At 37.9% G+C, this 14,356-nt stretch overlaps 1 protein-coding gene across 14 annotated transcripts in view; it reads right to left on the bottom strand.

The window, feature by feature from the left end:
- CADPS2 (calcium dependent secretion activator 2) overlaps positions 1-14,356 on the bottom strand; it is a 337,297-nt gene that overhangs the window by 167,366 nt on the left and 155,575 nt on the right. For all 14 annotated transcript variants that reach the window (XM_026067041.1, XM_026067039.1, XM_026067036.1 and 11 more), the window contains exon 7: positions 1,104-1,215. In XM_026067041.1, the coding sequence (XP_025922826.1) occupies positions 1,104-1,215 (112 nt within the window). The remainder of the gene's footprint in view (positions 1-1,103; positions 1,216-14,356) is intronic.

Here is a 14,356-nt window from a genome sequence, read left to right on the forward strand (position 1 = left end):
TCTTTCCTAGTTTAAAGCCCTCCTTACCAGGTTGGCCAACCTGTTGGCAAAGACACGTGTGCCCCGCTTAGTGAGGCAGATCCCATCTCTCCCCAGCAGTTGTCCATTTTCCAACAGGGTCCCATGGTCGTCGAAACCAAAACCCTGTTGCCAACACCAGCGGCGCAGCCAGTTGTTAACTTGGAAAGTCCGTCTCCTCCTCCTCTCATCCATCCCCCTCACTGGCAGGATTGAGGAGAAGATGACCGGGGCTCCCAGACCCTTGACCACCATCCCCAGAGCTCTGAAATCCTGCTTGATGGTCTCCAGTTTGCCCTTGGTGTCATTGGCRCCCACATGGAAGAGCAGCAGTGGGTAATAGTCCGAAGCGTGGACAAGCCTTGGCAGTCTTTGCCTGACATCTCTCACACGAGCCCCCGGCAGGCCACAGACCTCTCTAGACATGAGGTCAGGTCGGCAGATAGGTGCCTCCGTCCCCTGCAGCAGGGAGTCCCCCACAACAATCACCCGCCGCTTTTTCCGAGCGTTCCGGCAGGGCACAGGGTCTGTTGTCCCAGGTACTTCCCTTGCAGCCATGCCCATCTCCTCCTCATCCTGGAGGGCACTAAACCTGTTCCTTAATTGCAAGTCCTCAGGAGGAGTAGGAGCCTTTCTCCTCCCACGAGCAGTGACCAGTTTCCAGCCTTCTTCTACRGTGTTATGATRTACCRTTTCACACGGCACAGAGCCCTCTGGCAACTCCACTGCTGCGGGGGGTTGGGACTCCCGAAGCTGCACAGTCTCTGAGAATACCCTGTCTATCTCTTGCTCCGCTTCTCAGATGCTGCGTAGCCTACTGACCTCCTCCTGTAACTCTCTTACCTGACGACACAAATTAAAAGAAGTTTTAAACAAAGCAAGCAAAAACATCATGAATCCATGACACAAATTTCTGAAAGGTAATACAGGTCAGTATATCAAGTTCTGAACATTGAGAATGACCACTTTTAAAAGAAAAAACAATATTTTATACAGTTGCAGCAGAGGTAGTGCTGTAGTGAATACCTTATACCATTTCACAGCATGTTTTATCAATATTCTCATTTTCTACACATAATACTCACTCTTCCTAGTTCTTTATCTTCAAGTGCCAGAACCCCAGTGCTTTCTGTAAAGAGTTTTACTTTGACAACAGGCCGAGGGTGAGTAGTAGTGAAATCCCCTTGAGTTCCCCATCTGCAATAAATAAAAGAACAAAATTTAACTGAGGCAGAGGGAAAGTTTTAGAGTGATAGGACTGTAATCTTTTGCATAGTATACATATTATTTCACTCCTAGAACTTAACTTCCAAACTATTTTTTTTTTGGGGGGGGGGGRGGGGCAGAGGAGAGGGAAGGTACACTTTTGATCATCCAAAACTAAATATCTATATGGGAAAGTAGGACTTTATTTGTGATAAGACAAATCACTTTTTTGTATGACTTTTATCATCAAAAATTGGTCACACACTTGGTTAGTGGAAAAAATTAAAGAGCTGAAATTATATTCTCATGGGGGAAAACAGAACCAAGCAAGCAAGAAAAAAAACCTTTTTTCTTTTAAATATACTATTATTTTTAGTATCTTGTGTATATAAATGAAATTCATTCATCAAACCATAAGGATCAGGCCTCAGTTCTAAAAATACCTACGTATCTGCTTAATTTTAGGCAAACAGACTACACAAAAAGTAAGAGAAGGGAACAGAGAAAAAACTCTGTTCCTTATGTTTCATGAAATGTCATGACTTAGTATAAGAATATAGAAAAAATGTAACATAAATGCAAAAATTGGAAAAAATTGTTATTTATCAGAGTGACTATAGCAGTGCAAGATAATTACTGTCATAAGGCTTCACACTCTTGAAGAATCTAAATTAGGCAGACAAACTTCTAGTTGGAAATCTCTTGTGTCAGTTAAGACTACTTGGCTTATCAGCCTTTTCCTGCAGTCTGTGTGCCAGTGAAACAAAAAAAAGACAGGTATGTCAACCAGATTGCAACTTCTTCTGAGGAAGAGCTTCATTTTCCTAATTATTTGTATAGTACTCATTGCATTGATGCTATTAGGCACAAAAAAATGCAAATAATAAGTGCAGCTCCACTACTTAAGATATTGTGATCTTAAGAATTCAGAGAAATAAAGAAAACAGATGGTTATAAGAGTATATCCTATAAGAGGATGTATCATATATGTTAATATCTCAGAGGGTCTCATTCACAAAAAGCAATATTTTTATTTTACTTTCAAGAATGATTTGCCTGGACTCTCTACTCTTGAAAGATGAACATATAGTAGTAATCCTCCAGGAAAGGGATCTAATGGGGAAAAGAAAAATCCTTCAGCTAAACTGAGTTGCAGACTTCAAAACAAAGTCTAGAGAGTAATATGCAACAGATACCATAAAGCCCCAAGAAAATCATGGTTCTGTATAAACCAGTCCTGCAGATGGTGAGATTCACTGAAAATTAACTGAATCTTCAGTTATATTGTCCTCTTCACTTTGTCTGGATTAGAGAGATGCTCTCTGGGTCTGTAGTAGACATAGCCTTAGCTTCAGTCAAAGTGCTAACTGGACCTGGCAATCTGACAAGAAATTACTTTTTCTGAGAGACTGAAAACCAGTTCTGTAATGCTCTCCTCACAGGACAAGACAATGCCTAGCACTGCTGCTCTTTCCAGGGGCTAGGTTTTGTCACAACACGTAAATGTGATTTCAAGAAGAAAGCATTCTCATAAGATGTGACAGAGCCTGATCTTAAGTCTGAAGCTCCATCCCACATTCCACTATTCAGGAAGAATACTGACTTGTAATCTCAAAAAAATCTAAACACATTGTTAAGTGAACTCTTGAGACACTGGACACCAGGATATATTTGCCTCTAAGCTCCCAGAAGCCTAGCACTGTGTAACCTGCACACCCTGCAATGGATGGGACGATGCAAATTATTAAGACCAACTCCCATTGCAAACCACATGACACAGTCCCACTCATCATCCATAAATAAAAAAATAAATAAACAAACAAATAAATAAACAGGAAGAAGAAGAAATCAGAAGTCACGCTGATCAAAGGGAAGGGTACAGATCCAGCCTTCTTGATGGAGAGAGGCAGGGCTGGCCCACCCCAGGCCCTGCAGTATTATTGGGGTGACACAGCTTCCCCCAGCTGAGTGGCAGGTATGTGCCCTAGCATGTGCTGGATCTAGTCCCTCCAGCACCCAGCTCAAGGATTTCCCCAAAACACAGTGTAGCTCCCTCCCAGGCCACATACGTGCCCTGGCTCCCTTCCTGCAGGCACCAGACTCAGTGGGGAAGGGCTGGCGCACACAGGAGTCTCGCCTGGGAAGTTGGCAGAACTTGCTACTTCTCTAATTTAGATGCACGATGAGAGACTGGCATGGATGGGGCTAACGCTGGGACATCCAACTCTTGTTGGCACTAATGTAGTACTGGAAATCATCTTTAACATCAGATCTGATCACTGTCCTTGCCTGACATGTTTCTCCCACTTCTTTTTCTATCTGCAGCAGCAAGTGAAAATCCGAGGCTGAAAAGCAATGGTCTGAATTGAATCCTAAAGCTTAACATTCCTGGTGGAAATGTTCCAGACATTGATCTTCATGCTCCTTGCCGATCAGGACTTCAGCGAAGTCTGACAGCCTCTTTTGACTATGTCTTTGGAAGTTACTGGACTTTAACAGCACTCTTCCTGAAAGATCATTTGAGGAATGCTGTTCTATTGGAAAAGGCAAATCAGATCTGATATGACTGTCAGTTGCCAGTATCACAGGAAACTATAAAAGGTTCATAGCTTATTTTCCTTAGGATTCCTTGTGGATTACTAGAACCCAAGCCCAACTGAGCTCTATTCTTTGGAGCACTGTGTTGTTGCAGAGCTATCCTTCTTCATACCCTTTGAAAACAGAAGTTGGGAGAAAGCAGGCAAAATTGGAGTGGTAACTTGCTCATTTTAGTTTCCTTCACCCAAGAATGAACAATGGTTTGAGAGATTCAACAATTCAAAAAGAAATTAAATGTATCTATATGCTGCATATTTAAAAGTAGATTATTACATTATGCATGCAATTAATTTATTAATCATTAACTGAGGCTGAAGTCAGAAAATACAGCATAATATGAAACTTCCAGCTATAGACTAACCCAAAAGAACAGTGCTGCTAGCAACAGTTCACAATTTGCATTACTGTTTTGTCAGTGGAGAATAAAACATAGTAATAATAACGGCTTTACTCTCTAGGTGGTCTGTGTTCTGCACTGTCTGTGCCCACTAAAAAACTTTTGTCTTGTGAAAAGCAAAATGCCACACTGAAAGGGCTGTACCATGAATATATAGGATAACAGGTACTCAACATTTATTAAAGGTGGTTCAAAATAAGGGGTGGACTGAGTAGAGCATACATTCCTCCATAAGCTATCCGATTTTGTAACAAACTTAACTGTTCTGAAATCAAATAATATTGGTGCTCAAGATCTGACAGCTTTCAACTATTACACAAAGACCTACAGGTTAAATTTACATTTAAAAGAATTAATCTTTCAGATTTAAGAATACTAAACGCAAATCATTAATAAAGCTATAAAGTAACTGAATTATCATCACAACCTGGTCTCATAGTTTGCATTTTGTTAGCTGAAATTTAATTTTTTTCTTAATTGCAAAAGTTCACATGTAAAAAAAAAATTAAAAATACTTCATAGATTAATTGACTAGATGTCCCACTCACAGGTAATAAGTTCATGACAATTCCTGTTAAGGCTGTTAAAAATAATAAGGCAGATATATCATTGTTAAATCAGTATTATCAAGATGAGCAATGGACTTGGGAGATACTGGATATAGGTAGTTCACTATTATAATAGAAGTAGATTTTAATATGCTGTTGGCATTAAGCTATTTTATGACACCTGATCATATGGCATTCAAGAAATTAACTATTCATTTTTTCTGATTATTTATTAATAATATTTCATTTTAACTAGGTTCTATTGAAATGGATATCACACTCAGCTTCTATGTCTGAAAGGATAAAAAGGGATATCAGATTTTCAGTACATGGACCATCTTTAAACTACCCTATAATATATTTGAAAACAAAAACTTCAGAGAAGCTGCTGTTCCTTCAACATCTGTAGTGAAGAACTATGCAAGTAAATTGTCTCAATTCCATGTGATGCTGAGATCCACTTTAAATATAGCCTTCCTGGCCAATAAATATAAATTTGCTGAATCATTTATTTCTATTGTAAAATTCTGTTAACTTTCTCCAAACTTTCAGCTCTTTGTTCTACAAATATAAATCTGTCCAAACAGTTGTTAAGTTTAATGGTGAAAAATCAGTTAGGAGGATATCTAAAAATTCATGGAACCAATATCCAAACAGTAATTAGCATGATGTAAATCTTGATCATCATTACTGAAATTTCTTATTTCAACTTATAGATTTTATGTGCTGATATAATTACATACACCTGTTTTTTCAAAAATTTAACATTTTTCTTCCAAAACACATTTGTCTTCTGTCAAATGCATTTATTAATAACTATTAAAATGTTAATATTTCCTGTTCTTATTTCTGCTTCATCTCATTGGAGTAGTTGTAGCGGAATATTTTCTTTAAAAGCTAAGCTGCTAAGCATAGGCTAGACAAATCTGTATATTTCTTTTAAGACAGGGGTTGCGCTGTGATATTTTCACTGGAGACAATACTGTATTCCTCAGAAATGTCTTTCTGATCCACACATTTTAAAGTCAATCAGCACACAGAGGATGTAATATTATTCATAAGATTGCTTAACTTTTTAACAGTTTAATTGAATACCTTTTTAATTCTTTTTAAATAAGAACTAATAAAGTGCCCCGAAGAAATTGAGCTGAGAATAAAGAAAAGGTGTTTTTCTTTATAGCTTAATTTTCAGCAGAAACAGCAGCAAAACATTTCCTGCAAGAAAATGTGTCCAATAGCTGACTTTTCATACAGGGGAGCAGATGAACCCGTAGGTCATATTCTGGGACTGGATTGCCAGAGAAAAGTGAGCATTTTCTGGTTGCTTCTGAGGAGTATCGGGATAGCTGAGTCTTTGAAGCAACTGTCTGGAACTGCAGCTGCTTCAGATTTGTGGCTGCACATGCTGCTTCAGATGCTTCAGCAGCCCCTACCCCTACAATCACGGATTATCACACTGGACAGAAACTGGAGTTTCACACTGATGTAGATTTTATTCTAGGCTCCATTGGGTCTTTTTTCCCTCCCCTCCCTCTCCTGTCATTTGTACAGCATATGACTGGTAATTTCATAGCTTGTGCTATATATTTACTTTTGCTCTTATCATGAGATACGGAGATAAGGTTTGCTGCACGTGTATGTATATCTATAAAAAATATCCCCCTTTCCACTTTTGAAAACTTTAATTTAAAGAAAAACAAACAGACAAGCTTAATCCTCCTTTTTTTCTTTTCCTTTTGTGGTTTGTTTGTTATTAATACTTTTCCTAGATGTCTGTCCCCTCAGGCATACATAGAGGCAGTGACACACAAAGATTAGGCTGTTCTCAGCAAGAGTGAGCAAACTAGTCTTTATCCTTTCGTCACTCCCTATTGCCAAGCAAGGCCATTCAAGGTCACAGTTCAAGTTAGAGACAGATAAATAAAAGATCCCTTGGGGCAGCAGAACAACCAATTTCTAAAAATCTTGCAAAATGTTCAAAGATGAACCAGTATCTTTTTGCCATCATGTCATGGTATGCCCTCAAATAACAACAACTCCTTTATCATTATCTTGTTTTCTATATCCCTTGGGAGTAAAAAGCAGTATTTCTTACACAGCATTTAAATTAGAACAATTCCACATTCTTTCACAGGCAAAAATACAATTTTCCTCATAAATACCACATTTGTGATGAGATAATGAACTGTACTGCTGAAGAAGTTTAGTGAGTTTATTAAATCTGATTAAGTCATTGACCCATGACCTTTTCTTCACAAATGGTAATTGAATTATAAGAGAGACTAATAGCAGAAAGGAGGAGGAGAAGAAAGGAAGAAGAGGAAAAGGAGGGGAAAAGGAGGGGAAAAGGAGGAAACAGTATAAATCTCAAACAAGGCATGAATGAAAAATGCTTCCCCCAGAAAACTGAATTTTTACAACACACACAAAACCCACAAGTCTTCATCATTATCTTTAATATTTGAAATTCTTGTGTTATTTATTGGAAAAGTCTAACAATTACAATCTTCCGTGTGATCATATTATAAACTATCTCTTTTCATAGAAAACTCGAAACAAACAAAACCCCCACCCTGTCAGCAATAAAACAAAGATTCTTCTAACAAGAAAAGCTTTAACTATGTTAAAGACCAAGTTACCAGAATGCTTAATAAACTTTGACATTTTACCTTTCCCTGAAAAATATACAGAATTCTTTAAACATGATCACACCAACATCTATCCTGAATCTCTCTTTCTGCATTAATCTTTAAGAAATCAAAGTGAACTGATTCCACAGTTGGGACAAAGAATCTTTGAAGACAAAAATGCTACAACCTATTACACTGGCAAATTTAATGTGTATGCAGCTTTGGGGTATTAGTAACAACAAAGAAAAAGCTATTAGATTGTTCTTTCCAAACCCTGAAAATGCACCTACCTTCTTTGAAAAGACATATGAAAAGACATTTATTTGAAAAGACATTTCTTTGAAAAAACATATGGACAAACAAAAGAATATAGAGGATCGACACACAAAAGAATATAAAGGATCTTTAAACAGAAATGCTAGGAGAAAACCTAAAAAAATTTGAAATAAAATGGAGAGCTAACCATAGTCTCAGTCAGCCAACCCAGAGAGATGATAAAATGTGTCTATATTGGGGCTGGGGGAAGAGAGGGCTATCTTCTTTAAAGATTATTCCACCACCATCTCTCCCTTTTTCCTTTTCTACTAGGCTTTTCCAATAGAAGTGACTCCTTGGCTAAAGTAAGTAATCCTTTCTCTGGTCAGCTTAGTCCTGCACTTACAGAAAAGGGCTGTTGAACTTTCTTCCCATTTGGACACCATTCTGTATCAGTGATCAAAAAAATCCTGTCCATCTACTTCACTAGCATTCAGATTAAATTTTGCTGGAAAATTGCTTTGAACACTACTTTTTGAGTGCGAGGAAATCATTTCCCCAACATTTCTAAACTGAACTAGTTGTGTTTTTATTATTCTTACCAACACTGAGACCACCAAAGCAAACAGGGCTTGTTGCAATAGCTGGAAGGTATTGAGATGCTGTGTTTTGTGTGGGGAAGGATGAAGAAGGATATGTGGTTCTCTGATAGATTGGAACTGGAAGCACAGCAGAAATTTGCTTTTTTCCTAAGGAAATAGGGACAGATTTGGAATCCCTTCTCCCTTTGCTCTTTATTGTAATCTAAATGCAAGATTTACTTCAAGTCATATGGAGCAGGTTTTAAAAATAAGGAAAACAGTCTCTATTCAGATTTCTGTGGGAACGTATTTTAAAATCTTTGGTAAAATTGGTAACATTATTTAGTGACCTAGGAATAGGCTGCCTCCTACATTGCTAGTGTATAAGATCTTTAAACGCCCATGATGCAGTGTACAAATAATTTGCACAGAGTTCAAAAACCCTATGACAGACCCTGAGCCTTTATATATCCTTGCGAGTACCGGCACAAATTCAGCTTGTCTTTCTCTGTAATACAGGGAGCTCCTGAGCTTTAATGCAGACATAATTTATCAGTTGTGATAAATCAGCAGTTGTGAAGTTAAGAAAACAATCAGGACAGAGCAGTAATGTTTTTCTACTCAGTTTTGGAGTGTTTATCTGAAGTTGACATTTTCTGGCTTGGTTCTTTTCCTGGTCAATAGTGGCTCAGTAAATGGTTCAGTATACCTGGACTGGAGTGAACATGTGAAAACAGAAGTCAACACATCTGTGAGGTGGGCAAAGATGGATCACTACTGTAACTGACATTTGCGACAAACTTTTAATGTCCCACTTGGCTTTCTGTGAAAACAGAAAAGAAGAAAATTGAAAGCACCATTTTGACCTAATTTAAGTCAAATTATGTTGCAGATAATTTCTTTCAAGCTTCCTCTGGTGATACTGAACTGTGGAAGACAGAGTGAGGAGGAAAACCAAGCAAAAGAGTGGATCCAACTTCTAGAAGTGCCATTTACAATAAGAAGTATATCTTTAATAATTGATAAATGTAACAGACAAAGGTAATGCTTTGTATTTGTACTAGCATACGTTTTGACTACCAAATGTATGTAAGCAATGGAAACAGCTACTCAGCCAGCTCTTGAGACAGTGGCAGGGCAGGGGTGGGGTGGAAAATTATTACCTGTCAGAAAACATCCCTTATAACATTTCAATTGGGTTACAATGCAGGAACACTAACAGTTTCTAATACAAGCTATGAATTTCAAAGAAATAGACCTATAAATAATGCTTTAAGGAAGGTTTTTTTCTTTTTTTTTCTTTTTTTTTTTTTTTTAAACATGTTCCCTTTCAGTAAGAAATAGGCTAAAGATGTTCAGTCTCACTCAGTATACGGCCCCTCAAAATTCTCTTTACGATTTCGGATCTCTGCAGCAAAATAATTTAAAAAGTCTCCACTCAGCAGTTGCTTGAGAACCGACAGGGCAATCTGAGCAGTTTATACTGCTCGCATTTACATATTATGTCTCTTCTAATTTCAAAACATTTTCATTTTCATTTTTATTGGACTTGTGCATGTCAGAAACTCAGACAATGACTGACTCATTTTTACTCTGTGACAGGCTGGGGTAGCTCATGCAATGAATGTAATGCTCTTGACCTGAGGGGGAAAAAAAAGATTTTTAATCAATCTCATAGAAGTATGAATTAATTTGACTCCATGCCAGTCAAGAATTTTCCCTATTGATATAAAATTATTCTTATCTTTAATTTTACCAACTGTGAATATCGGTAACTGATGATCAGGATCTAGGTGATCACAGGACCTGTGAAAAATACCTAATTTTCCAAAAGATATTTTTCCTATTTTGGTATTTTTTTCATCTACAAGTTTAAAAAGCCCACTGTTACCTTTGAAATTTTCAGCTAGTAATTCACCCATGGTCCAGAGAAGTCTCCTTCTGAGTTATTGAGCTATATGAGTTTTGAGTCATTGAGGCTGTAGCAGATTAGTTGCCACTTTCACACACTCAGTGCAGTTCTCAATTTCTGAACAGATGTCCAATGATTTTTGATCATGTGAACGATTTTGGTGCTAGATGACTGGATGGGAAGTGCAAAATTTTTGTCAAGAGAGCGTAAATGTGGATCTCATACAGTATTCAAATAAAAATATATGATTATTGTCTTTTTTTTTTAATCTTGTTGAAAAGTAGTCAAAGGATGCAGTAATTTCAGGGTTAAATGCTGCAGTGTCTCTCAATGCATTGCCAGTTGCCAGCTGCAGTACAGGCAGAATAATGAATACCTCTGAAAAACACTGAGTTTAAGTTTATAAAAGAATCACACATCTTCTGGCTCTCTTTTTTTGCCACATTATTTTCCTTTTTACATATCCTTTTTTTTTAGTTTCACCTACTCATTCTCTTTATGATAGAAATAGGACTTGAACTTTGAAGACTGATCCTCTTCAACCTCAAGCTACATTCCTTTCACCATGTTTGCACTGTTATCAGAGGTACATGGGGCTGAAACCACAATTACTGACAGTGTCTATTACCAAAGTTCATTTTCTTTCATTGAAAAAATACCCTGGATAATCCTACTACCAGCAAGAAACTGGATGTTTATTTCAGGTAAAGATTTATTATTGTGCCACAGAATCCATTTTAAGCAAATTTATTTTTCTAATTCATTTCAGAGCACATTCTGTTCACTGGAAACAGCAGAAAATTTCCCTCTCAAATTTTCCATTATAATCACGATCTGTTACTCAAAACTCTTCCTTATGAAATCTTAAATCTCGAGTCTTACATGGGGGAGAATGTTATAAAGTTTATTATTCTAAGCAAACATCTAGAAATTTTGTTTTAACGCTATTGGGACATTTTTTCCTGACAAAATACTAAGTCTAAAGAATTTTGCACTAAGAGCACTTGATTTTTCCACAGCAATTAAGCATTATTATCCTTTTTGCTTTTTGAAACCAAAACTGGAGTGTATTGTTCTCCTTGGTGCCTTCATTTGTATCCTTTCAGGTTTGAATCATGGTTTCCCTTTCTTGCTACTGTGTAAAACTACCTCAACAGGTAGATTCATTCTCCATTAAATCACGTTAAAAGGTCTCCTTGAAGGGTTTTCTTATTCCCTATCCATATAGGAATGTGATATTGAGTTGAAATGAGCAACAGGACTCAACAATTTAAAAGGAAGACAATTTGTTAGACAGAGGACTACTCCATGGGACTAACACATGTACCGGTGCTCATCTTCGCTCATATTTGACCTGGACTGGAAATACAATGTCCAGGTCTTCATTACAAGTCCATGTCTCAAGCCTTTCAAGGATCTGCAATCTATACCCACCTGGTTGTTTCCATACTGTTCAGATAAATACCTAACTAAGGAAACATAGATGTCTAAAATTCCTTTGGGTTAGAAATTGCACACACAGTACAATTAGTGACCTGAAATGTCAAGAAACAAAAAGACAGAACAGAGACTCGCAGTACTAGATTACCCTGACACATCTGACTAAATTGAGACTTTGATCTAGACCCTGAAACCCAGGTCAGAGGAAATTTGGTCATTAGTGAAGTATTGTGTGAGCGTGGAGCTGCAGAAGTGTTTCACGCTGGCAGCTGTGACTCCCTGCACAGAGAGAGAGAGGTGTAAAAGCAGGCGAGCAGCTCTACCAGCGGCATGAGTTTCCTCACAGCAGCCTGACAATAAATCTTCAATTTAACTAGGATGCCCCATTCAGTCAAACAAAAATAGACTTACATCTATGTCTATTTGTTTCTGGCTTTTTTACTGAGACTCCAAAACAGAATATTAATTGGTACCAATTGTTGTTACTTCTTCTCCATTAATAATGCAGAAAAAAAAAAACCATCTCCTTTTCTCTCATGACCACAGAGAATATCCATCCATGTGGCAACGACTGGCTACGAGGACTCTAGACTAGAAATGATGGCCTTAATGCTAACAACTCTATCATATAACCCAATAGCATGTATATTTTCTATCTGCATGCCTTTGGAAATAATGCTAACTTCTATTTTTAATGAAAGTTTTCTTATTGAAAAAGGTTGTTGAAATATTACTACACAACTGACAGAAGTTTATTATGCTGCATCAAGAATTTAATATGGCAATGATTATTTCTTATATACAACATAACAACCATTATTTCATTCAACGTATACTTAGGTATATATTCTGCATAACGTCAGTGTGATTTGAAATTAACATTTGAAACCACAAAGAAAAGAGTTCATATATTTGTACCTTGTAAGAGCAGAAATACCCTTCTTCCCTCTTGACTCTTCATTTGGCAGCAGTCACCAAAATTCACCTTCAAATATCCTCTAATTATCCATATAATGATTATAATGACTCAGGTTGCTTATATTTTTCTTGGCAAAAAACTCTACATTTTCCTATTTCTCTATCTGAAAATTACTCATTTATCTTGATGAAAGTGCAAGGAGCGTAATTTCCTGCTTCAGAGCAAGTACACCGAATTGCAGCTGAAAGGCAATGCATTAAGAAAGTTCCAAACAAACCAAAATGTCCTTTTTACAGTGGAGGCACAGACAAACCCTGTGCTTAGGCAAACTAAACTGTAGGCTTGGCCCACGGTTATGTTATTCATAACTAACCTCATCTACTCCTTTATACGTCTTGACTCTCTGTACTTTATTCCCTGTGTTACTGTGAGTCCACTACTTTATACAGACATCCTGCTGACAACTCCATATTCATTGCTTTACAATCCCACTAGAGGAGCACTGACACTTTCCATAAATACTTTTAGGGCTATCAGCTAGTGAAGGAACATTTTGACTACAACGTTTTCACCTCTGAGGTTCCCACCAAAATTCTGCCAAAGCTACAAAATATTGATATGAAAAAGTTAACCAGGTCTAGGGAGATGAATAGTAGTAGGAAGGAGGGGAAGTACAGAAAGAGGGGATATTTTGGTTGAAGGGTGGCAAAGCATATGATCACCTTTAAATGTCACCTTTGTTTATACCTAGGCAGGGTCTTCACTAATGGTGTTTTTTTTTTTCTTTCTCTCTCTCTCTCTTTTTCTTTTTTTTAAACACTTTTCATGTATTTCCATCCATAAGCCTACAACACCAAAATGGCCTGACTTCAATGCAACCAGCGTGTAAGTCCAGCCTTTACCATCCTCCTCCTTCCCCAAAGGACAGACCCCTCCTGTTCCTTGCAGTAGCAACAGCTACTTCCCTCCTCTTTCTAAGAACAGATACAACCTACTTTCCTCTGGATTCTTCCTCTGCCAGCAGTCACCACTTTCAAATTTCACCTTCCAATATCCTCACAGTAAAGTAAGGTGGGTGCTGTTGCTGTCAGCAGGTAGATGGTGGATGTGGGAGGCAGGACAGAAAAACAGCCACTGCTGGGAGGTCATCACCTCCCCAGGAGAAGCAGCAATCCCTTTCCTATAGCAAGAGCAGCTCTGGTCTTATAAAAATGTTCAGGCAGTGGCATTCAGGGTTTGGCCAACTCTTTGACCTAATGATGTAATGTCATTATACCCAGAAATGTCTAAGTGTAGTCTGCATTTGCAAAGAACATTTCTCATGCGTATTCCTCCCCTCTTCAACTTTTTCTATATATGGCTTGGGAACTTTTGCATAAGCTGTTGGAAATGAAACACCAGCTGTTGGAAACTAAGAAGCTGACTTTTCATTACTTCCTGTACAGAAAAGTTGGGTGTTCAACACCTGTAACTGCAAACACTATTCTAAGTATCCCAGCTTTCTATTTTTGAATGCTTAGTCTAGTCACCATCTAGTACAGTGACTGGGAAAGAATGAATGTTTTTTCTGTGGATTCAGCAGCAAAATTAAAGGCTTTTAAGCCACTTATGCTACAAAACGCAGCATGGGGAACAAACAGGAAGAACTAGAGATGTGTGTGCGGTCGCAGGGCCATGATCTCATTGCCATTACAGAGACATGGTGGGATAGCTCGCATGACTGGAGTGCTGTCGTGGATGGCTACGTGCTTTTTAGGAAAGACAGGCCAGGAAAGCGAGGTGGTGGAGTTGCTCTTTATGTCAGAGAGCAACTGGAATGTATTGAGCTGTGCCTAGGGGTGGATGAAGAGCG

This window comes from Apteryx rowi, unplaced genomic scaffold, assembly GCF_003343035.1.
Source record: "Apteryx rowi isolate R43461 unplaced genomic scaffold, aptRow1 scaffold_252, whole genome shotgun sequence".
In the NCBI taxonomy this organism is placed as follows: Eukaryota; Metazoa; Chordata; class Aves; order Apterygiformes; family Apterygidae; genus Apteryx; species Apteryx rowi.